The 24,868-nt window shown below is 40.1% G+C and overlaps 3 protein-coding genes across 5 annotated transcripts; 2 read left to right on the forward strand and 1 right to left on the reverse strand.

The window, feature by feature from the left end:
- The first annotated feature begins 549 nt into the window (after positions 1–549).
- Positions 550–8,610, forward strand: lrp11 (low density lipoprotein receptor-related protein 11). The gene is made up of 9 exons (XM_024291215.2): positions 550–1,324; positions 2,586–2,743; positions 5,379–5,520; positions 5,593–5,718; positions 5,791–5,979; positions 7,266–7,433; positions 7,503–7,559; positions 7,632–7,718; positions 7,795–8,610. The coding sequence occupies exons 1-9, from the start codon at positions 751–753 to the stop codon at positions 7,947–7,949; spliced, it is 1,656 nt and encodes a 551-aa protein (XP_024146983.1). The 5' UTR covers positions 550–750; the 3' UTR covers positions 7,950–8,610.
- pcmt (protein-L-isoaspartate (D-aspartate) O-methyltransferase) lies at positions 8,349–18,752 on the reverse strand. Of its 3 annotated transcripts, none has more exons than XR_002921259.1 (8): positions 18,410–18,752; positions 16,353–16,457; positions 16,237–16,268; positions 14,262–14,366; positions 14,050–14,170; positions 12,967–13,052; positions 10,806–11,037; positions 8,349–8,869 (listed from the first exon to the last, which is right to left on the reverse strand). XR_002921259.1 is itself a non-coding variant. In XM_024291217.1 (8 exons), exons 1-8 carry the CDS (start codon positions 18,588–18,590, stop codon positions 8,857–8,859), a joined length of 813 nt encoding a protein of 270 aa, XP_024146985.1. In that variant the 5' UTR covers positions 18,591–18,752; the 3' UTR covers positions 8,349–8,856. The 3 variants fall into 3 exon arrangements, 2 of the variants coding, with proteins under 2 accessions (XP_024146985.1, XP_036066498.1); XM_024291217.1 differs by having other exon boundaries at positions 10,868–11,037; XM_036210605.1 differs by lacking the exon at positions 18,410–18,752 and adding an exon at positions 17,615–17,663 and having other exon boundaries at positions 10,868–11,037.
- A 34-nt stretch (positions 18,753–18,786) lies between these two features.
- On the forward strand, positions 18,787–24,341 carry nup43 (nucleoporin 43). The gene is made up of 8 exons (XM_024291216.2): positions 18,787–19,048; positions 19,240–19,362; positions 21,140–21,217; positions 21,301–21,463; positions 21,529–21,664; positions 22,402–22,553; positions 22,629–22,745; positions 24,029–24,341. The coding sequence occupies exons 1-8, from the start codon at positions 18,929–18,931 to the stop codon at positions 24,235–24,237; spliced, it is 1,098 nt and encodes a 365-aa protein (XP_024146984.1). The 5' UTR covers positions 18,787–18,928; the 3' UTR covers positions 24,238–24,341.
- The last annotated feature ends 527 nt before the right edge of the window (positions 24,342–24,868 follow it).

The raw sequence follows: 24,868 nt of genomic DNA on the forward strand, positions 1-24,868 counted from the left end.
ACAGGTAATGTAACTTTTCAAGTTATTATTTAATACATATTTTTAAATTAAAACAAATTTTCCCAAAGTTACAAGATACACAAAATATAAAAGAAACAAATACAAAAACAGAAATGAATTTTAAATTGAATTTGAACTGTTTTATTAAAAATTGAATATGACTTGGACATGGGGTTACTCCAGACTTATTTGGGGTTTTTAAAACTGTTTCAAGCATTTTTACTCTGTTTTTGTAGATTTGATCTCATGATATGTAAGTTCTTTCAGAAATTAAATATTTTAGTAATTGTGGAGTATTTGAAATGTGATGTGTGAGACGTAAAAATGTCCTCCAAATCTGATATGACCATTAAAATGTTTGAATTAAACATAAGTTGTGTTTTCTTTTATTTTACATTCATGAACGTAAAATTTGGTAAGTAAAAATGCATTTTTTATGATAATTCCTTTTCAAGTGTAATAAATGTGAGTTTCCTGATTTAAATTTACCGTGGAGAACAGGTGTTTTATGGGAACCAGACGCCATATTTGTTTAAAGGAGTGACGTCAGCGCTTCCGGCGGTCTCACCATGACAACGGGAGATTTCTGCCTCATCGCTCGTGCGCTGGGAGGCTCTCTGTACTGAAAGGACAGATTAAGGTAAAAAGATGCTGCGGCGGTGAACGGAGTGGAGCAACAGGGAGTTCTGAGGGACTCTGGGGGACTCTGAGGTCTGTGGAGCTAAAAATATTAGGAATAATTGAATAAAAATGGAGCAGCTTCAGCATCCGATGCTAGCCTGCCTTCTGATGCTAATCGCCGCGCGCCCTTTGGCCGCGCGCTCCTCAGCCATCTCCGACTTGAAATCCAAAATCTCCGGGGTGGAGGAGCTGCTGGAGGAGTTCCGCCAGCAGCTCCAGCAGGACCAAGCTCACGGCGCGGGGGACGAGGCGGACTCCTGCGCGGTCGACTTCAGCGCCTCCGAGGAGCGCATCATCCGGACCAAGGTGTCCATCCAGCAGGGGGCCGCGTTCCTGCTGGCCCCGGACGGGGTGTACTCCTGGAGGGACTGCGTGCACGCCTGCTGTGCGCAGCCGCACTGCACCGTGGCGGTGCTGCAGGAGGCACCGCGGCACGCCGGGGGCTCTCTGGGCTGCTACCTGTTCAACTGCACCTACAGGAGCAAAGACATCTGCTCCTTCTCCCCGCAGCGGGGCTTCACCACCTACAGCCGGGCTCCGAACACCACCCAGGGGGTGCTGTCCGGACCAGCCAGCAGCTCAGTCTGGAGGTCCGGAGGAGGCCCCTCCGAGGAGGAGGTGGAGGAGGAGGAGGTCACTACAGGTGAGGTCTTCAGGATGGATCAGAATCATCAGAACCTTTAAAGATGGAGGCAAGAGATTTGAAACTTGGCCTTTTTTTCTCACCCAAAAATGCATTCAAAATCACAAAAATTCTGAGAAAAAAAGGCCTAAAACAGAACAAATCTTTTGTAAAACGGTGTTTCAGATAGAAGAGAGAGATGATGTTGGTGAAAGAGTAAAACAAACTGTTTCAACTTTATTTGCTGACATTAAATGCCGACATTTGGCTGTTTGATGATGTATTAGACTAAACTCAACCTTATGAAGGAAAATCAAAGATAAGGAGAAATCTATGGAGCTAAATTAGGGCCGATATTAATTGAAAACCAAATAAAACAAATTGAAAAAAATATTGGTGTTTGGCCAAAGAAAAAAAAAATTAAATGTCCAAAACGTTTTGCAATTCGCAATTAGCTTCAAATGTTCTGTCTTTTAGATTCCAAAACTCAAAATTTCAATTTCAAAACCTTTTTTTTTCAGTTTCAAATCATCTTTCACTTTCAACTTTTTTTTCGAATCTGAAAATTTCAATTTCAAAACTTTTGGCCCCGTTGTGGCATGTGGGGGCGGGGCTAACACGAAGGACCAATCGAAATCAACGAGGGTGGTAACTTCAGTCTCAGTGCATTCACTGAGTCTGAGAACTTGGATTTGAAATGGACATTTTGACATTTTACTTTTCTTTTGGGGGCCAAACAACATTTTTTTTTCAATTTGGTTTATTTGGGTTGCAAATAATATTGGCCCAAACTTAGCTCCATAGAAAGATGAGAAAATGCATCATAAAACATTTGTGTTGCAAATGCAAACATATTTTTAAAGGCAAAAAAAACACAATTTTTGATAGCAAATATTTGATATTTTTATTTACAAATTTTGAAGTTTTACTCATAAAAAAAAAATTTGTTTGCAATTTAGGACATGTTGATCTCAAAACTGACGTTGGTTCTCCGTGTGGTGGCACAAAAATCCCTTTATATTCATGGATTCAGGAGCAGGAGAGTGTGGGTCAGGATGGTGCAGCAGATAGGGAGCAGGATTTGGTTAAGAAAAATATTATCTATCAATCCAACCAAACATCCATCCATCCGTTAATCATTAGTTTTTTGAGGAGGAGTAAATCAAGCAGCATTACTGAATTATTTTTTTAAAGGAAAGATTAACACCGAGGAAAACTAAAGGCAGAGACTTCAGTGGAAAAATGAGAATTGTTTGGGTGACTGTTGACCATCTTTTCTCAGAGGTGGACGAGCCTCCTCGCAGCAACGCCGGTCAGGACGTGGTGATCCAGCTGCCGACTGACTGGGCCGTGCTGGACGGCCGCGACAGCGTGGACGACCACAGAATCAGCCGCTATGAATGGACTCTTGTGAAGGGGGACACCGCCATCAACATGAAGGTCTAGACTTTTATTTGTTTTGGATGGAAACAGAAAAAAGACACCTGGTGATCAAGATTAAACCACTTCACCTGGAGGCTTCTACAAGATCCTTTGTGGCTCTGACTCACTGGCCACTTCATTAGGGACACCTGTCCAACTGCTCTTAAAATTACATTTATATTAAGCCAATCAAATGGCAGCAACTCAATACATTTAGACATTTAGACATAATAATATCTAGAAAAATAGCATAACCTGCGATAATGCCCGTGTGAATGCTGCAAGCTGAATGTGGCTGCTGAAGATGCTTAAATTGATCAATAAAAATGTTGAAGCTGATAGTTGAAAACGGTTAAGCTGATAGCATGTAACTGAAATATTAGTAAAATGCCAAATTAACCAAAAAACTGGTAAAATGCCTAATTTAGCAAAAACAACTAGCATCAAGCTAAAATATCAGCCAAACTCCAAATTAGCCAAAAAACTGAAAAAAGTCTAAATTAGTCAAAACAGATAGCATATAGCTGAAATTTTTATCTAATCTCCAAATTAGCCTGAAGACTGAAAAATACAAAATTAGCCAAAACAGCTATCTTGTAACTGAAATATTAGCTAAACTCCAGATTAGCCTAAAAAAACGAAAAAGCCTAAATAATCCAAAACAGCTAACATAAAGCTAAAGTGTTAGCTATGCTCGAAATTTTCCTAAAAAACTGAAAAAAGACTAAATTAGGCAAAACAGCTAGCATATAGCTTAAATATTAGCTAAGTTCTAAAATAGCCTAAAAATAAAAAAGCCTAAATTAGCCAAAATAGCTAACATGTAGCTGAAATTTTCAGCTAAACTCCAAAATAAAAATGGAAAAGCCTAAATTAGCCATAATAGCTAGCATGAAGCTGAAATATTAGCCCTTCAGCTAACAAATCGACCAACAAATCTGCAGCAATTGTGTGATGCCATTAAATCAATATGGACCAAACTCTCTAAGGAATGTTTCCAGAACCTTGTTGAATCTCTGGCACCAAGTATTAAGGCAGTTCTGAAGGTAACAGGGGGTCCAACCCGGTACTAGCTAAGTGGACCTAATAAAGTGGCCCATAAGTTCCACTGAAATTACCAAGATGGGAATAAAAGTCTGTCTACAGTAACCGTATTCCTGCTGATCTGTACAGAAAAATAGACTGAAAGGTTGATAATAGACACGTGCACAGATGTGTTTGTTTGTCCTGCAGCCTCATATTGCAGAAATGCATTTGTGATGGTTATAGGCAGTAAATGTCGTCTCAGCTGGTGTTTGACTCAGCTGAGTCAATAGACATGTATTCATAGAGCAGCAGAGCTCTACAGGAGCTTTCTGTTGATTGAGGACGGATCTTCTACTCAGATGAACGTCCTTTACAGGAGATCCAGCTCAGGAGTAAATATTTATCTAAAAAATCAATTTAGAGTGTCAGAGAATTTAGCTTCTTCTAAAAACCCTTCTTTTAGTGTAGAAAACAGACATTCGTCTAACCGTTTGTTCCTATCGAGGTCATATTACTGCCGGAGTTATTTTCTAAAGTAAAATGATTTCAGTAGTATCTGTCTTTGAGTCTTCCTGCGCTGCATTCACGTTTAGCTCTTTCAGCTAATTTATAGCTAATCTAAAACCTTCAACTGGACTTTTTAAAAAAACAGTTTGATTTGATTTATTTGAACATAGCTAACCTCTCGTTCAGGGGTGTCAAACTCTATCGCACAGGGGCCAAAATCCATAACACACCTAAGGTAGTGGGCCGAACAGGATAAACATTAAATGAACACACTAAAAGAATTTTTTTTAAACTTAAAAAAATAACTTTTTAACATTACAATGATTAAAAACAGGAATATTATTCCAGAATAAATAAACTTAAAGCTTAAATAACTTTTAATATTTTATTCTCCATAAAAATATATTTTGTTAAAATTATACAAGTTAAAACTGAGCTCAAGATAACATCGGGTCATTAATAACAATAAAATAAAATGATCTAGAGGGCCGGATAGAATTAAACAGAGGGCCGGATTCGGCCCCTGGGCCTTGACTTTGACACGTGCTCTAGTTAAAGATTAATGATTTATAAACCTTTATTAAGAACTGTTCTGAAATTGCCTCGATTTATAGTTTTTGGAGTTAAGCTAATATTTCATCTACATGTTAGCTATTGTTGGCTAATTTAGGCTTTTCTTTAGTTTTTTAGGCTATTTTGGAGTTTAGCTGATATTTTAGCTACATGGTAGCTGTTTTGGCTAATTTAGTTTTTTTCATTTTTTTAGGCTAATTTGGCATTTAACTAATATTTTAGCTGACTATCACTGTTTTCATCTATCAACTTCAACGTTTTTAGCTATTAGCTTCAACGACTTCAGCTATCAATATCAGCATCTTCAGCTATCGGCACAAAAATTCAGCTCACAGCATTCACACTAGCATCATCACAGGTAATGCTAAATATCTAGTTTTTAGTTAGTTTAAAGCTAATGATGTTAAGATGTGTTCTTTACATCCAGTTTTCCCCTGGACCCGATTACTCGACTAATCAGAAGAAATAATCAGTGATTTTTCGATGATTAAAATAATCGTTTGTGGCAGCCGTACACTCAGACCTGACTCCTGTCTTTGCCCTGCAGTCGACTCATCCAGGCCTGCTGAAGGTCAGCGGCCTGCGGGAAGGCGTCTACACCTTCCAGATGACGATCATGGACTCAAGCGGACAGAAGAGCTCGGACAACGTCTCAGTCACGGTCCTGGCGCCGAAACACCAAGCAGAAGGTGAGCAGCGGCGTCTGCGCCGTAAACCTTCCCCTGCAGTAAATGTGCACTCACACGAGCGTTTGCTCACAGCGTGTACCGGCCACTGCTCCAACTACCAATTCAAGTGTGACGACGGCTGCTGCATCGACATCTCCTACGCCTGCGACGGGAAGCAACACTGTCCCGACCGCTCCGATGAAGACTTCTGCTCGGACTGTAGGACCAACAACAAACCCGTCCTCTGAAATGGACTCTCCTCTTCTGACTGCCTTCTTTTGCTTTTTCTAGTTGATAGTGGCCGTAAATCGGTGACCCACCGGGTGGATCCGCTGACCTCTCAAATCTCTGCAGCCCCCACAGAGGCCGAGGACGCCTCCATGCATTCTGCAAACAGGAAGGGCATCACTCCTGCAGAGGACAGAAGTAGAGCTGGTCCTCCTCAAGACTCCACCTTTAAGGAGACGGCAGTCAGCCAAGGTCAGCTTTCACTCAAACTCTGGAGTCTGGTTGCAGCACTGAAGCAGACAGAGTCTGTGTCAGAGAGCTGCACAACCACCCGGGCTCCCAGCATCCTCTGAGAGCTGGAACAAAGATCCTCTGTTCACACACACCATCTGATCCTTCAGTCTGACTCAGTACAACCACAAAGGGCTGTTCTCCTGCTGTGAGAGTGCTTTAACCCTTTGACTTCCAAGACAAAATCAGTTTAAATTTTTTTTTTCTGCTGCTTATTGCTTTGAGGGAACACTGGATGTTATTAAAAATACCTTTTCTAAATGTTCTCTACAAAGAATGCAACGATTTAATCAAACCACGATTTGATTCGAGTCACAATTTTGATTTTTTTTTTTCCCTCAACACAATGACTTAAAGGTACTTTAAGGCCAAGTATGTTTTCTTTTTGCCCCTTACATCAAAATGTCTGTTTTCCTGCTAACAGAAAAGACTCAGTGAAAATAAACAATTATACATATTATTGAAATGATCACAAATCCTTTCATACTCGGTTCATGTTGTAAGATAAATTAGTCCGCACCCACCAACGCTCAGTTCGAAACACCCCCACCCCCGCCACTGCGTGCGCACTCTGTAAATGAGTGTTCATGTGCGGCTTGTAGATAAAAAAAGACAGAGACCTAAAGAGAGTGAATAAAAGAGCACGGCTTCCTGGAAGGAGTCAGAAGGAAACAGTCGTGAAGCTGCATCGTCACCCATGACTGTTGTCACAGTAGATTGGTCAAAATTACTGTAAAGTTGGGATTAAAATGTAGAGTTGCAGAGCGAGCAACAAATTTCGGGTTTTCTTGAATTTGGATTAATAGTTGTGATCGCAACATCGCAAAATCCTGGAGGGACTGACTTATGTGAAATTTTTAAATCGGAGAGAGCTGCACGAATTTCTCAGGAGGGAAGTGCAGATGAAGAGCACGCAACCAGTCACTACGCACGTGCACACACAGGCACACGTGCAGACACAGGCGTGCACACACTCACAAACGCCCACACACACCAGACACACACACTCAAAGGCACAAACATGCGCACACACTCACATGTCCACAAACCATCCCAGTGAGCCTGCATGGAGAAATGTCATCAGCTCTGCATTTCTACATTCAGGCACAGGCCGAGACAAACCGATTTTTTAATTTTCTACAACGATGAACATGTTGAATCGTTTTTTTTTTTTAGATTCGTAGAAACAAATACTCTTCTCTTACACGTGAAGTACAATAATGTTTGTTTGTTTTTTCTTCCTATAGATCCGTGTGCTGCAGATCCAGTGGTGGGTCCGTGTAAAGGCACCTTTCCACGGTGGTACTACAACCAAAACACAGGAGAGTGCAAGCACTTCCTGTTCGGCGGTTGCCAGGGCAACCACAACAACTTCCTTCAGGAATCAGACTGTGTCAGTGAATGCATACAGAGGAGTAAGAGCCCGCCGTGTGTTCTTCTTGTAACGTGAAGGCTGTGGTTTCATGGCAACCGTCTTCTCTCAGGTCCGGCCTTCAGACCAGCTAGTGTGGCTCCAGCGGTTACCAAGGAAACAGACACACGTGAGTTTGTCTGAAACTTGAGGCTTTTCCTGGGGGAAACCTGATGCTCTTGTAATTCTCTTTCTGTTGCAGATGCTGTTGAAATCCCCCAAAACAAAGCAGAGGGTGACCCCCCCCGTGCTTTTCCTGCAGTGGGGAGGCACCCCCCTCCAGAGTCAGGTGAGGCCCCAGTTCAGAGTCTCAGCGTCTAGATCACACCCCCTCCCCTCCAACTGAGTGAACCTCTCGATTGCAGGTGCCATCCTTCCTCTGGCGCTCGGCCTCCTCATCACCGCTCTGCTGCTGCTCATGATCGGCTGCCGCCTCAGACTCGTCCGCCACAGGACAAAGAAAGCCCGCCCCCTGACCACAGAGGAATCCGATTACCTCATCAACGGCATGTACCTGTAAGAGGTGGTCGGACATTTCCGTTTCTGCTCCCATGATGCTTCTGTGGTCCTTACCCACAATCCTTCTGTGGTTTCCTCACAGCTTCTGCCACCATGTGGCTCCAATCTGCCGTTACCTGTCCAAACATAGCCCCTCCCCTCCAACCTCTCAATGTTTATGAAAGTGTAAAAAAAACATCTGTAAGTCACATATTTCACATCATGCTTTTATTTAGAACATACATCTTTAGGTATTTTAAAGGGTTACTATCTGTTCAAGAATATATTATTCCAGCGTGGCTACATGTAGACCACTCTATCCTTTACAAAAATAAACGTGAAATGAATTTCAAATGCGCTAATTATTGAGAGGAACACTGAAACTGATGTTTGGATCGTGCACACCAAGAATCAGACATTCTTTTGCTTCATATGCTTTATTTTGGCAAAGCAGTGAGCATCCCTTGTGTAGTGCGGCATCCTCGGAGGTGGATCCAGAGCGTGGTCATGTGACCAGCGGATGGGTGACGGACAGCTGTGGCGTTTCCGGTGGTTGATAATACTGCTCGTGAGGGGGAAAGCTTAGCAGATCCAGTCCTGCCTTCTTCATTTCCTGCTGAAATCTGGCGATGTAAAAATGTCTGAAACTGTTTGCAATTCAAATGTTAAAACCACAAAAAAAAAGAAAAAAAAATCCTCCAGCGACTATGGACAGTAACCAAAAGGATGCAGGCCTGTAAAGAAAGAAACCTGAAAGCCCATCTGGAGTGTTGAGCGTCTGCAGCCTCAGAATCAACGTCCAGAGCTCCGTTCGGTGTTGGATCCAAACAAAAACAGCACGTTGGTGAGTGATGCTTTCAACCAAACGCTGAGGCCCACCCGGCTCTTCTGCTTCAAACTCAAAGGTGGAGGATGGACAGTCTTCCTCTTCAGAGCTCATCCCTGGAAAAATGAGGAGACGACGTTAGAGAACAGTCCACACCTGGAGGGACACATGCAAGCTCCCGGAGAAAAGGAGCCGTTTGGGGGTTTATTAAGCCTTAAATGACAGCAAAAGAACACGCTTTAATCTGCTCTTTGACCTTTTACGTAATTTCAGTGGATTCTGAGTAAGGATGTAACGATTCTTGGAGAATCGGTAAAAAAAACATGTGAGTGTGCGCAGTCGCACCTGAGAGTGTGCACGTAGTGTCTGGCTGCGTGCTCTTTGGCTGCATTTCCCTCATAAGAAATTCTCGCAACCTCTTCGGATTTAAAAGTTTCACATTAATCAGTCCCTTTACGTTTATTTCGCGATATTGTGCAACTATTAACGCAAATTCAAGCAAACCCGAAACTTGCAACTTTACATTTTCACCATAACTTTGACCGATCTACTGTAATTCCTCGGTGACGAGGCAGCTTCGAGACTGTTTTCCTACTGACTCCTCTCCGGGAGCCATGCTCTTTTTGTTAACTCTCTTTAGCTTTTCTCTGCAAGCTGAGCGTGAACGGTCATTTGCGCTGAGTGCGAGGCCACGTAGGTGCGCGCACTGAGCAGGTGCGGGGCGGCCCTTCACATGGAGCACAACATGAACCAAGTATAAAAGGATTTGTGATCATTTCAGTATTTTGTATAATTGTTTATTTTAAGGCTGGGTATTGATAATTTTCAGAAACGATTCAATTCTGATTATTTTTCAGATTCTTTCAGATTCAATTCAATTTTGAGTTTAAACATTGAGACACTTTTGTTTAAAAATACATTAAAAATCTATTATTTAATTTGAATACATTTATATGAATCTGATCCAGTTCACATACTGTAAATGTATCAGTGAAATAATAAGATTGTTAATATCATCCAGTGTTACATGGATTCTCTAAAGGAGAAGTTCTAACTAAAATGTTCAGATCATTAACATTGGAAACATTGTTCTGCTTCTCCTGGAGGACGTTTCAGTTTGACCACTAGGTGGAGATCACGTTATAGCATTACACCTTATTCCAGGAGAAGAAGAGCGTATGAGCAAAAAACTATTTTAGACCACAAATGGTTATTAAAAAAAAAAAAAAAGTTTGGAAAATTCATGCCTGAGTTTATAAAGATGTTCATTTAGTCAGGAATGTTAATTTCATGTCGACCGAGCGTTAGCATTAGCCGTCCTATGGGAAATTCCATTAAACATTAGCATCAAGCTAGCAGACTTTGACAGGCTTCTTTTACGTGTTAAATCTATTTATATTTTTATGAATCGATTATTGATCTGTTGAGCTTAAATCAATTCAAGTCGATCAATCGATTTTATCAACCCAGCTGTAGTTTATTTGTATTGAATCCTTTCTGTTAGTAGGAAAACAGGGAGTTTGATGTGAGGGGCAAAAAGAAAATATAATTGGCCTGTAAATGCCTTTAGGTTTGCTAGGTTAAGAAAAAATAAAAAAAAATCTAATTCATGATTTCAAAACTGTTACATCCCTAATTCTGTCACTAAAAAGCAGCTTTGTGCCGATAAGCAACACGTTGAATATCAGCATAAAGCTGCTCTTCTCCACATCAGAATAAGCTGATGTTAAACTGCTTTTCTCCTCAACTAAATCAGCAGATCTACGTTAATTGTGTAAACACTGCTAATGTAAAGTGTGTTTCGTGAAGCACTTTTCCCCACGTCAGAATCAGCTGGAATTACGCCGACTACGTAAACGGTTAAAGAGTTATGGTTGTTGGTGAACTAAAGGGTCGATCAAGCAGCCATGCTTCTGAAGGTTCAGGCTCCAAACAGAGATCTAGATGTTAGTCAGTCGGGGGTGAAGTGAGGGAGAAGCGGCATAAACATCAACAAGCAGCAAAAGGCAGCCCCTGACGATCCGTCGTCTGCTCCCAGCTACACCGTTTCACCTTTGCCACTGTGAGAAGGACAGAGGGGGGGTGGAGGGGGAGGAGAAGGAAGTCACTTCCACCTGGACCACTGCTTGTCTCTGTCTGTTAAAGGCACATAAATCACCCCCATCAGGGGCTTCATCTTGGTGCTGCCGTCCTCTAGCTTGTCGTACTGCTCCAACATCTGGTTGCCCCCCGGGGGCCCGACGGGTAGAATCAGACGACCGCCGGGCTTCAACTGGTCCAGAAGCTGCAGGAGAAACACCACGACACCCAGAGATCAGCACGACACGGGTGGGTCTGACATTTACCACAACTGGAGCTTAAAGGGGAACCAGACACTAAATCAACTTTTTTTGGCTGTTCACCTCTATAAATGTGGCTGTAAAAGTGTTGTCTGTTGACACATTTTCAAAAAATAAAATAAAACTGATTAATTCCTGAAAACAGTCAAAAACCGTCTGATGCCCCCTACAGGTTGAAATGAATTAATACAGTTGAATTTAGTGATTGGTCAAACCATGTAGGTTTCAGAATTCTCACATCATGATCTGCAGCTCCAGTAATGATAACAATCCCGCCTCCAAGCCCCGCCCCTCTGACTGGATTCTCACATTTCGGCTGTGGGTGGAGTCAGCCTCCGACTTCCCTGTTTGGTTACCCTTTAAACTTCTGAACAGACCTTCAACGTGCCAAAAGAAGATAAAGGAGCAAGAGAACTGTTATTTGTTTAACTGCCAATTTATTGACATCAACTATTTAAAGGGTAACCAAACAGGGCAGTTGGAGGTCGACTCCATTCTCAGCCCAGATTTTTAAAAAAGGTGCCAAAAATGGGGGCGGGGCTAGTAGAGGCAGAGGTGTGGCTTGGATCTATGACTGACAGTTAGGTCAGCCTTATGTTGCGTACGCTGGGTCTTAAATATGGAGAGTGGTACCAGTGCTCATGGTCCAGAACTTTAGCAGGGCTGCTGGTGCAGCTGAGGGTTTCCGAAGGGTACTCGTGTGGCAAAATGCTGGCTAATAAAGGCTAACATATTAAACAAACAATTCTGACTGAAATGTTTATTAAATCCATCACCAGGACAGAGTTTGCTGGATATAATGCTAACTCAACCTCTGTTCTCTAACTTCCAAGTCCACTAGAAAGTTGTGTAAGCCAGTAGATTTTTTTTTACAATTGAAGGTAAAACATCTACAAGCCATGCTAACGCTAACGACAGACCGTTACAGAATCAAAGATGGGCGGGGCTTTTATACTGGAGCTGCAGAGCATGATGACGTGAAACTTCTGAGACTCACACCAGATGACCAATCACAAAATTCAACAGTAATGCCTCGTTTCAACCTGTAGGGGGCAGCACACATGCAGTTTTAGACTATTTTCAGGAATTAAACAAGTTTATTTTAATTTGTAAGAAATTTGGCAACAAACTGCACTTTTAAGGCCTCATTTATAGATGTCAACAGACAAAAAAGTTGATTTGGTGTCTAGTTACCCTTTAGAGACTCTCCAGTGAAAATGGTTTTTTTAAGTTGTTCTTGTAGCATTTTTCTGATGATAGAGGGCATTTATAAAAAAGATTTGTATTTTTTGAGAATTTCTTCATTAAAGACAAATAGATCCATGAACGTCTTTGTCTTCCTCGTCTGAGCTGGATTTAGATCTAAATTTTACAACTGGACAACTCCAATACTGCTCACCATTTTTGTAGCAGTGATGTTAATTTGGGCTGTGAAACAGTGTAAGCTTGCTGGATTGTAAACAAAGGGATGATGGGAATGTGCCCAACATTCCCACCCATAACTCAGAGGATCATTTCTAATGAACTCCTGCCGCTCTGCAGAAACTATGTACTACATTTTTAGATTTAGGCTAAAAACTGTATGATCATAATTAAAAGAGCACCGGGAACATTTGACAACAGATCAGAGGACGATCAGAGTGAGACTTTGCACCAGGTTGAGAACATTTGGGATGGATAATGAGGGAAGTTTACAAAAATGAACATCAGTTCCAGACAGTGTGATGTCGTCTTCAACATTTGGTACAAGCTTCCCAAAAATCTTTTAGAATACATGCATAAACTCCAAACACAGTGTAACTTTGGTTTAACAAAAACTTGAGGCAAATCTTTACGTCGAGGTAAAGCACGAGTTTCTATCTGGGTTTACTCACAGCCTGGGGGACGGTGGGCGCTGCTGCACCAACGTGGATGGCGTCATACGGCGCCTCCTCTGGGTAACCCATCCGCCCATCTCCCACTGAAAGCAGACAGACACTCCGGTCACTTTTACAATTAAAAACTCACATGTTCAAGTCTGGCTCGGCTCTGACATTAAATCATTGTTTTGGCTCATTTAGGTTTTCTAGGCTAATTTTGAAGTTTAGCTAATATTGCAGCTACATGCTAGCTGTTTTGGCTAATTTAGTTTTTTCAGTTTTTTTGGGGTGATTTTGAGTTTAGCTAATATTTTCGCTTTATCGTGGCTTTTTTGGCTAAATTAGATATTTAACCAATTTATTATGCTAATTTGGCATTAGGTAATATTTTATCTTGTCATCAACTTCAGTGTTTTCAGCTATCAGTTTCAGGGTTTTCAGCTATCAGCTTCACCGTTTTCAGCTATCAGCTTCAGCATCTTCAGTGGCCACATTCAGCTTACAGCATTCACACTAGGATTATTGCAGGTAATGCTATACATCTAGTTTATATTTGATTCATCTTCACTGAGGAGGAATGTGTTAGTTTCCAGACATGAAGTGTTTGTGAGGAGAAGATCTTTGAGGTTTCTGATTCTGTCCAACAGTCCAGCATCACTCATGTGGTTCTAAACCAACCAGCAGCTCTGAAACCGGGACAGAACCGCACAAAGACACTGACATTTGAATCATTTTCTAAAAAAAAAAAAAAATTAATTAATAACATACATAGATCCGTCATTTTTTTGAAAATGTTTTTTTTAAAGGAAAAGGCTTTTCTGTCGATTTTTAATTTTAAAGTTTGATCTGCTAACTTTAATAACATTCTTCAAAATAATGGAAAACGGTTTTGGAGCTGAAATATGACACTAAACAACACTTAAAGACACTTCAGTGGAGGATCATCCTCTCCAGCAGAGTTGTTGACCTGCAGAAAGTGGCGCTCCCTGCTGAATTATTTAGGTGTTGCAGCAGCTAACTGCTTCTTACCACAAAGGTGGAGAAAGACGACAATTTCTTTACCAAAATATACAATCTTTTCTAAAGATGAAACCTTACCAACTAGCTTGACTCGTCCAGACGTTATTAAACTGGAGTCATCTTTCTTCACGTTGTTTATGGAGTCGTCTACCAGCTCTTTGATGTGGTCGATTCCTATGACCTTCCCTTTAGGACCTACCTGAAAGGCAGAGAAGTTTGGCGTTCAGTTGGAACAGAGACGAAGGCCCGTTGTGTTCAGACAGCGTGTTTCTGTCCGGTTTGAGGCTCACCATTCTTGCGAAGCAGACTGACAGGATGCCGCTGCCAGAGCCCACGTCCAGAGCTTTGGCTCCCTCGTACAGCTGGTCGTGGAGGAGTTCCAGGGCGTACGCATGCTGGGCGGAGTCGAAGCAACAAGAATTATCACATGTGATTGACCAACAGAGATCATCAAACCCAGAGGTCTAACGTGACCTCTACTTAAAGAGATGCTACATCAATGACCCGCACTATAAGGCGATGCATCGTCAATGAATGGCCCATTTTCAAACTTGTGTCATAGACTAAAAAGTCCTATTTTATTCACAGCATTCAGTTATTCTAGAACTTCTTTGTGACATGTTATCCCCATCAGAAGCAAAGCCACATTGGCGTATTGGGCGATAAAACGATATCAATCAAGAACATTTTCTCGCTAGAGGAGTGAGTTTGTCGCCATGGACTTTTATTTTGAAGGGTCCAAAACTGACACTACTCTTTGGTGAGTAGTGCTGCCACAACCAATTATTTTAATAGTTGACTAATCACTGATTATTTTTTATGATTAATCAACTAATCATATCTAAACTAGATGTAAAGCACACATCTTAACCATCATCAGCTTTAAACTAACTAAAAGATGATAGATATATAACATTACCTGCAATAATCCTAGTGTGAATGCTGTAAGCTGAATTTGGCTCCTGAAGATGCTAGTGCTGATAGCTGAAAATGCTGAAGCTGATAGATAATTAAAATATTAGTTAAATGCCAAATTAGCATAAAAAAATCTAAGTTAGCCAAAATAGCTAGCATGTTGCTAAAATATTAGCTAAACTCTAAAATAGCCTAACAAACCTTAGTAAATGCCAAAATTGTCCAAAAAGCTAGCAGAATGCTAATAGAACTTTCTACTTTACTATAGTCTGACTCAATATAAAGTAACGAGTAATCGACTATTAAATTAGCCGTCGACCAATCGTGGCAGCCCAATTGGCAAGTAAAAGTTAGAGTTTGTCGCCACACACTGAGTAAATGTTTACATCAAATTATTTATGTTTATTAGCTCTCATTTTGGTACATTTTTTTTACTTTTTCTTCTGCACAAAAGGTAAACAAACGCTCACAAGACACCGCGGTTACTTCCGCTAATCTTCTCTGTGTAACGTTTAGTTTCAGCTGATGAAGCCACTAAACATCTGGTGATATTTTATTGGAGCCAGTCAGAACTGGAAGACAAACTGGCCGGACTTAGCAGCAACCAAAAATGTAATAAAAGTGTTGATTAGCATGATGCTAATGCTAGCAGGCTGCTTTGTATGAAGCCTTTATGCGTTTCACGGACCAGTTTACAGTCGCACAATATTTCCACTGACCGGACTTTTAAGACGTGGCAGATAAACACAACAAAAATAATTCCTAGGACATTCATGAAAAACATGTTTTTAAATATAACGGCAGAATTGAATCTACTGTATTACACAAAAACAGCAACCTTTTTTTCTGTGTTTGAATTTGAGTTTACAGTTAGATGACGACAGACTAGAGCGGCTACCAACGATTATTTTAATAGTCGGCTATTTTTTCCTATTAGTCGACTAATTGGGTAATGCACAAAGTGGATGTACAACAGACATCTTAACCATCATTAGCTTTAAACTAACTACAAATAAAGATAATTAAGATGATGGTTTATTAAATTATTATGAGTCATGCAGCTTCTGTCATTAATTTCTAGCATTAAAACAAGATTAAACCAAATGAGAGAGAGATGAGGAATATACTTTCCATCAAACTCATTTTGACAGATGCCCCGCCCCTTAAGATGACGCAACAATTTAATATCAATTTTTACAATATAGGCTATATAGAAGATACATTTCGGTTTTGAAGTGCGCCTTTGAGCGCAGAAAATCTGGGATGTGAAAACTGAAATTACATAAATAAAGTAAATATTAAAATGAGTCCAGATGAGTTCAGTCTTCAGGAAGGTGGAGACGTTCTTACCATGTGTGGAGCGCTGATGGTGGCCTGATAGCCTGTTGGTTAGAAGCAAAAACATGGCTTGTTAAACCCCCAGGGAAAAACAGGCGCGACTCAAACAATGGCGACAGTGCACCTACCTATGGACTGAGGAGAGTCCATGTAAGGGTTACACCTGGAGAAGTGCGCTCGGTCTGTGGTCAGCATGACCTCGTATACCCTGTCGGATTTGATGATGCCATTTTCTGAGGACGCAGAAGAGTCGTCACGTCACAAAATCTTTATCATACTATAACTTTTCAACCGGTAACATGTAGATTCAGTAGATTCTGAACAACAACAAAAGGCATATCAATAAGAATGCACCGGTAAAATATTTGCAGAAAAAAGGTCATTAAATTCCTGAATGCTTCTCATATATTCATCCGTCCGCACAATAATTTCAAATTCAACTTATCTGCAAAATTATAGACCTACACTGGGGCCAATATTATTTGTAGCCCAAATCAAACAAATGAAAAAAAATATTGGTCTTGCCCCCCCCCCCCCCCAAAAAAAATGCTATTCTAAAATAAATCTAATTATTTTCAACTTCAAATGTTGCATATTTTAGGTTTAAAAACTCAAAATTTCTATTTCAAAACATTTTTTTCAGTTTCAATTTTTAGTAATTTTTTTTAATCTGAAAATTTCGGTTTCTTTTGGGCCCGTTGTGGCGCATTGGGGCGGGGCTAACACGAAGAACCAATCAAAATCAATAAGGGTGGTAACTTCAGTTCTGGTGCATTCACTGACTCTGAGAACTGTGATAATTACGGTCAGAAAATGCCTGTTTAGTCTGTACTATCATAGTCGGAAGTTGTACCAAAACGGGTGTAAAAAAGCAGAGTTTTATCGCGTACAAACCGCACATCCGAAACACTGTTTTAGACTGTTCGAAGCGCCATCTTATTGTGTTACATACAGACGTCAAAAAACGTCCTTATGCTTGAATAAAATGGCTAACTACCCTTTTTAATTTTGATTGGTCCTTAGTGTTAACCCCACCAACATGCCACAACGGGGCCAAAAGTTTAGAAACTTACATTTTTAAATAAAAAAAAAGTGAGAGAGTCTTGAAAAGGAAAATAAGATATAAAACTGAAAAAAAAGTTTTGAAATTGAAATTTTGAGTTTTAAAAAAATGAACATTTCAAGCTGAAAATAATTAAGTTTATTTTAGAATAGCAAAAAGTTTCAGACATTTTCCTTTTTTTTTTTTTTTAACCAAACACCAATATTTTTTTTCCAATTTATTTTATTTGGGTTTCAAATAATATTGGCCCCAAGTTAGCTCCATACAAAACAGCAAACCTTTTAGTGCCATAAAAGATTTTAGGCAGAGTTGAAAATGAATGATTACCTGGGAGTAAAGGTGCAGACAGACTGACTATCATGCCTTCTGCATGTGATCTGCTTCATTGCACGTGCATGCAAACGCTGTAAGTGTGCTAGTTTGAACCAAGCAGATGTCTGGACTGAGATAAGCAGATATCGAGACTGATGCCCTCCTAACCACGCAGCTATTGGCAAAAAAGCGAGCATGATACCCCTGACTGCGGTGTAAAAATAGAGCTGGCAGATAACAGTGAATGTTGACGCACACTCCAGTCTGCAAAGACCATATTGAATCATTAAATACATACATGTACTGGTTTAAAATGCACAAAAAGGCCAAGCGGGAAAATGACACTAGCATTCCGGGTTGGACTTGGCACCGAGTCACTCTTTCGCTGCTACTAGCTGCTGTCGTGACACAGCAAAACAGAGTTTTTGAGTCCAGCGCGGCAGAAAGGCGTTTCAGAGTCGAGCTGCAGAGTTGAAATGACAGCGCAGGGGTCGGTGCAGCCAGCCATCAATGAATGTGGGCAGGGCACTAAGCTAGCACCGCTGCTAACGCTAGCTAAAGGCTCCTAAATGACGCACATACCTTAAACATGTAATGCAACAATGATGCCATTTGAGTGTTTAGTGCGTTCATTTTTTTCAGAAATGACAGGCGCGTGTCCCATGGCATAAAGGGGCAACAGTGGTTAACAGAGCAACCCCCAGCTAGCTACCGCACCTGCGCTAGCAACCACGCGCCCGAATACAGTTTTCCAGCGCTGCGCAAGTGAAAGGGTCGCTGGTGCCACCTTAAAAATGCAACGGGACTCACTGCGGAGATTGGTGACGAGCTCTGCGTGACTGGCTCCTCCGGATTTCCAGGCCATTATTAAGCAGACTTTGCGGAGTAGGTAGACAGCAGCTGTCAGTGCCGCGCCTGCGCCAACAGTTTTCCCGATGAAGCTCGCAACTTCGAGCGGAGACGGCGGAGCGGCAGATACGTCACCAGACATCCAAATGATTTTATCACCGGGCGTCTTTCATGTACACTCCCTTTTAGCCAAAGATAATTAAATAATTAAATCCCAATTGTGTTTATACTGAGGCTAGTGTCAGTTTAAAGCGAGAAAAGGCCACATTCCTCTGTCTCTGCTTTATTGGAATTTTGGAGTAATGTAGAGGACGGCCGCTAGGTGGAGACAGAGTACCAACGAGTATGCCAGAGTGTGATTTGGTCTTTCCTGGCCACCGTAGTGACGTACTAAGCAGCAGGCGGGTAGATTTTTGTGCAAAGCGTGAGCTATAAGCTAAAAACAACATTTCTGAATTTGAAAAAAAGGGTTTTATTTCCATGGAGAGCATAAATGCGAAATACGTGTCTCAGAAAATCAGTAAGACGAGGTGGAGTCCGGTATCCTATTCTTCACTGCAACAACCAGAAGTCTTTGCTGCGGGCTCGTGGGACAACGAGGTTAGCTAGCTTCAACGAACCAAACAAATCAAGATAGTTTGTTTTTAACTTTGCTAATTGACTAATTTTATGAGTTTAACCGAGTCAAATACATTTTTTGAAATTGTTTTAATTCATTTGTCGTTCCTTGTGATTTAGGAAATGGACTGTTCACTGAGGAATCATTTAACGTGAAACTCGTTGATTTACAGGATAACAAGATTTCTATCTGGTCCACTGGGAATCAGAACAATTCTGGATTAGAGGACGGATTTGAAGGAGACCCGCAGATTTTATGTGAACACAAACACGACGGGGATGTTCTGGACCTTCAAGTAAGAAATCCAAAACGAACTGACCTGAATTTCTAGTGACATGATCATCAATGTTGATGCTTCTTTATTTCTTAGATGTTTCACTCAGATGTACTTTGTTTACATTTTGAGTTCCAACTCTTGGTTTTATTAAACCATGTGCTTCCTAAAATAGTTATTTTTCCTAATTTTAATAGTTTTGAGCTATTTTGAGTCAGCTTGATCTGTTTCCTATAACAGACTTTAATCAATGAATCAAGAAACTCAGTCGATCAGTTTGTAAGTAGTAGATTTATTGGATCTGTGTGTCTGCTGCTGCCTTTTCATTCTCAAGGTTGTCTTGTTTTCCCCCCTCAAATTATGGTCAGAATTGTATTTATTTTTTGAAGTAAAATAAAATGAATTACTAAATCTATTAAATGTTTCTTTATCTCTTAAGACCAAGATAATGTTTGAGCTAGCCCTCTACACACGCGGTCACAGGACCCCCTGGATTAACCACTGTGGTAATAGAACCCAAAATTTGACATCCAGACTTGAGGACGCCAAGGCTTAAGAGGTTAAAGACACACTTGGATGAAAATTGTGTTTTTAACATGCTCTTGTGGCATAATTAGGGCTGGGTGTCAATAATCATTTCCAGAAACGATTCGATTCACTGGAGTCTGGATCAATTTGGTTCAGATTTCTTTTTTTATTCTTTTGATCCTCTCAATTCAGTTCCATTCAATTAAATTTTGAGTTTACACATTTATACACATTTGATTAGAAATACATTAATAATGTACTATATGTTTTGAAAATATCTACATTAATCTGATCCAGTTCACATACTATAAATGTATCAGTGAAATAATGAGATTGTTAATATCATCCAGTGTTACATGGATTCTCTAAAGGAGAAGTTCTAACTAAAATGTTCAGATCATTAACATTGGAAACATTGTTCTGCTTCTCCTGGAGGACGTTTCAGTTTGACCACTAGGTGGAGATCACAGTTTAGCATTACACCTTATTCCGGAAGAAGACGAAAGTATGAGCAAAAACTGTGTTTTACACCACAAATTATCCAATACTTTAAATTTAAAAAAAAAAAATCCGTAAGAGTTTGGGAAAATGTATACCTGTGAGTTCAGAAAGATGTTAATTTAGTCAGCAATGTATGTTAGCGTTAGCATTAGCTGTCCAATGGGAAATTCCATTAAATGTTAGCATTATGCTAGCAGACTTTAGCTTTATGTGCTAAATTGATTTATTCGGTTTATTTCAAGCATTGATTGTGAAAAATACAGGACAGAACATGCAAACTTATTACAGAAATAATAAAATGCATTGATTAGAAAATAGACTAGTGTCACATTTGATTCATTAAAAACCATAATTATTAACTAAAGTCAAGATGAATTTGATTAATTACTTGAGAAGGAGTGGGAAGAAGTGAATTTATATAATCCCACCCCTGCTTAGCTACCTCATTTTACAGTTTTTCACAGTTATGTAATCCACTTCTGATCAGATTGAATGCAAGTTGTGTTTTTTTATTCCCAGTAACATTTAAAGAGAGTTGAAGACACACGTCTGCTCACTCGTGAACCGGATCTTTCTATATTCTGTCGATTATTGATCTTGTAATTTTAAATCAATCCAGCCCTAGGCATAATCATAATGAAAAGACCACTAACAACACTTTTATAATCGATGAAAAGATGATCAGACTTTAGGGTTTGTAATGTGTATATTGTTTAAATTTAAAATATGTCATTTGTTTTCTCTTTCTCTGCTGTGTTTCATGTTTTAGTTCTTGGACCATGAACGGATAGTCTCAGCGTCGTCAACAGGAGCAGTCACTATTTTCCGCCATCATCCAAACACTCGTGTACGTCGTTTGTTTACGATTTTTCCTGATAAACGATAGTTTGGGTTTAAAATTGCGTTTTTTTTTTTCTGTTTCCTGAACAGACTATTTCAGTTCTGCAGCAGTGGCCGAGGGCGCACAGCTACCCCTGTGACAACGCGCCGTGCACCGCTGTGGTCTGCAGCAGCCCGGAGATCGTCACGGTCGGGGAGGACGGCCGGATCGTGGTCTTCAGAGCCGACCAGGAAGGAGCGGTCCGAGTCATCGGTGAGAGGAGAACCTGAGCGTTTCCACCTCGTTGGTGCGATGTTAAAACTTGTTGTGTTTGGCAGAGAATGCCGACAGCAGCACAATTCACGCGGTGACTTACCTGAGGACCACGGAGGTTCTGACTGTGAACTCCATCGGCCAGCTGAAGCTGTGGGACCTCCGGCAACAAACCAGCTCCCCGTCACAGATTCTGTCCCTGTAAGAGCTCTGACATTTGATCCTTTTTGTGTTTTTGTCCTTTCAGTAGTGCTGCAACAAACGATTATTTTAATAGTAAACTAATCACAAATTATTTTTTCCGATTAGTTGAGTAATGCGCAAAGTGGATGTAAAGCACAACTTCTTAACCATCATTAGCTTTAAAATAACTAAAAACTGAATATATTCACACTAGCATTATCTGTGATAATACTAGTGTGAATACTGTCCGCTGAATTTGGCAGAAGAAGTTGATAGCTGAAATCAAAATGAAAGTGCTGAAGCTGATAGTCTGCAAAAATATTTGTTAGATGCCAAAATAGCCTAAAAAACAAAAAAGACTAAATTAGCCAAAACAGCTAGCATGCAGCTGAAATATTAGCTAAATTTCAAAACAGCCTAAAAAACAAAAAAAAGCTTAAGTTAGCCAAAACAGCTAGCATGAAATATTACCAATACTCCAAAATAGCCTATAAAACAAAAAAGCCAAAATTAGCCAAAACAGTTAGCATGTAGCTAAAATATTAGCGAAACTCCAAATAAGCTGAAAAAACCTTAATAAATGCCAAAATAGTCCAAAAAGCTAGCAGAATGTCATTATAACCTTCAGCTTTACTACACTCTGACTCTCTACAATATGAAGAAACGACTAATCGACTATTAAATTAGTCGTCAACTATTTTAATAGTCGATTAGTCGACCAACCGTGGCAGCTTTGTTTGGTTTTCTTCCACCAGGTCCGGAGACAGAGCTCCTCTGCACTGCGTTGACAGACATCCCAACCAGCAGCACATTGTAGCCACCGGCGGCCAGGACGGCATGCTCTGTGTGTGGGACGTGAGACAGGGCGGGACGCCCATCTCACTCATGGAGGCGCACTCTGCTGAAAGTCAGTTCTTTATTTCACTTTAAACATCTCTCTCTGGTTTCGTTTCACTAACTCCTCTTTGGATTCACTCGTCAGTGTGGGAGATTCACTTCCACCCCACAAATCCGGATCATCTGTTCACGTGTTCGGAGGACGGCTCGCTGCTGCACTGGGAGACCGCCTCGCACTCCGAGATGCCCTCGTTCCTACAAGGCAAGTCATCAGCAGTAACGATGGAAATCATGTTCTTATGGTGTCTTTCTGATAATGGAGGACATATAGGAAGAAAAACTGAGCTTAAAATTCATTTCTGAGCATTTCTTTATTCAAATTGCTGGAAATCAGGAGCAGATGAAAAAATGCATGAGGCGGGGCTAACACGAAGGTCCAATCAAAATCAATGAGGGTGGTTAGCCATTTTATTCAAGCATAAGAACGTTTTCGAAGCCTGTATGTAACAATAAGATGGTGCTTTGATTTGGACACGCAGTTTGTATGCAATAAAACTGCTTTTTACAGCCATCTAGGCACAACTTCAGACTATGATAGAACAGACTAAACAGTCATTTCCTGACTGTAATTATCACAGTTCTCAGAGTCAGTGAATGCACCGGGACTGAAGTTACCACCCTCATCGATTTTGATTGGTCCTTCGTGTTAGCCCCGCCCCAATGCGCCACAACGGGGCCAAAAGTTTTTCTTGATACAGAAATTTTCAGATTTGAAAATGAAAAAAAGATTTTAAATTGTGATTTTGACTTTCAAAACCTAAAAACCAGAACATTTGATGCTGAAAATAATTAAGTTTATTTTAGAATAGCAAAAAGTTTTGGACATTTTTGGCCGAACACCAATAATCTTTCCAATTAGTTTTATTTGGGTTTCAAACAATATTGGCCCCAAATTAGATCCATACTCTTGTGTGATTTAAATACATCTTCTCAGTTCCTTTTTGTGCCAAATATTTCTACAACAATTTCTGACTAGTAGTTTTGAGTTAAAAAAAAAACAAACTAAAAAACATTGACCTTGTTTTTCTGCCCTCCTCACCGTTGTGGCTCTCTGAGAATTCCTTAAAGACATTTCTCTCTCTGGTTGTGGACTCTAAAAACACAGTCATGACTTCACACATTCCTCTGCTTTGTGTTCATCAAACATCACTTTACTTCCAACTAAACAGATTTTGTTGAAGCTCAAAAATTCTCTGAAGTCTAATTACAGCTTATCGGTCCTAATTTGTACAACAGGGATTTGTGTGTTTTGGCTAAAAACAAAGTCAGCCCTTTAGAATGGGTTAAAATGAAACAATATTTGTTATGATGGAGCTTAAAATGTTTAGAATTTGACGCAAAAGACGTTGAAATTTAATTACAGGGACATTATTTTGATCCTTAAATGTAAACGTTGATGCGTTTCCTGTTTTTACTGAATTTTGGTGTAATCCTGAGAACATTTGTAGTTGGAGATGAACGTTGGATTGTTTGAACTGTTGACAGGCGGCAGGAACAGCGCCGTGAACTCCCACGGGAACCGCCCCCTCAGCAGCGCCTGGCTCAGCGGAGACTCCGGCAAAGGCCGCCTGGAGACCACTCACATGCTGCCCAGCCAGACCATGTCGGTCAACAGCCTGGACGTCATCGGACAGTGTCTGGTCTGCGGCACTGACGGAGAGGCCATTTTTGTCAACAGACGTGTCCCGGTTTAAAAAAAAAAAAAAAAGCCTTTTGTGAGGAAAGAAAACTTTCTAACTTTCTATTTGTTTTGTACAGAATTGATTTAAAATGTTATTAAATTACAAATAAAACAATAGTTTTTTTCTCAGTCTTTTATTTATTGTTAAATATAAACATTTGATTTACTAGATATTTATTTACAAAATCCCTTGTGAAACTCCACTAAACCACATGTATGAATCAATGAAAAAGCTGATGTGCCATAAGGTGAATGTTTATGTACAAAAAAATAAAGTTGTCTGGGAAAAGCGGCCCGTATTTAAAATTAAATGTGATAAAAGCATCTTAAAGTAATACTTTGTCACAAAACGTATGTTATAAATGTTTTTATCATCAATTCTTCAATCAATACAAATATTTTTGCTCCTAAAATCATCTTTATAGGACTAATGCTCACAGACGAATACATCCGTTATGAAATTACACGCTGTACCGTAAAGACAATTCATATTGTATGAAGCACTAGTCATTTTTAACAATTTTAGAATTATTTAGATCTTTTTAAGATTTTTTTTCTGATTATTTTTTAAGTCATTTTTAAAATGCACTTTTCTTTTCTAAGTTATTTTTTTAATGCCTTGTTTTTTTAAGTCATTTTTAAAA

The sequence above is a fragment of the Oryzias melastigma genome, linkage group LG24 (genome assembly GCF_002922805.2).
Source record: "Oryzias melastigma strain HK-1 linkage group LG24, ASM292280v2, whole genome shotgun sequence".
NCBI lineage: Eukaryota > Metazoa > Chordata > Actinopteri > Beloniformes > Adrianichthyidae > Oryzias > Oryzias melastigma.

Coding starts and splice junctions, on each gene's coding strand:
- pcmt (XM_024291217.1), bottom strand. CDS start 18,590: ATGTCTGGTGACGTATCTGCCGCTCCGCCGTCTCCGCTCGAAGTTGCG. Junction 13,053..14,049: donor TGGACGAGTCAAGCTAGTTG/GTAAGGTTTCAT, acceptor GTCTGCTTTCAG/TGGGAGATGGGCGGATGGGT. Junction 11,038..12,966: donor CGCCCACCGTCCCCCAGGCT/GTGAGTAAACCC, acceptor TTTCTCCTGCAG/CTTCTGGACCAGTTGAAGCC.
- nup43 (XM_024291216.2), top strand. CDS start 18,929: ATGGAGAGCATAAATGCGAAATACGTGTCTCAGAAAATCAGTAAGACG. Junction 21,218..21,300: donor GCCATCATCCAAACACTCGT/GTACGTCGTTTG, acceptor TTTCCTGAACAG/ACTATTTCAGTTCTGCAGCA. Junction 21,464..21,528: donor AGGAGCGGTCCGAGTCATCG/GTGAGAGGAGAA, acceptor TGTGTTTGGCAG/AGAATGCCGACAGCAGCACA.
- lrp11 (XM_024291215.2), top strand. CDS start 751: ATGGAGCAGCTTCAGCATCCGATGCTAGCCTGCCTTCTGATGCTAATC. Junction 1,325..2,585: donor GGAGGAGGAGGTCACTACAG/GTGAGGTCTTCA, acceptor ATCTTTTCTCAG/AGGTGGACGAGCCTCCTCGC. Junction 7,560..7,631: donor TACCAAGGAAACAGACACAC/GTGAGTTTGTCT, acceptor TTTCTGTTGCAG/ATGCTGTTGAAATCCCCCAA.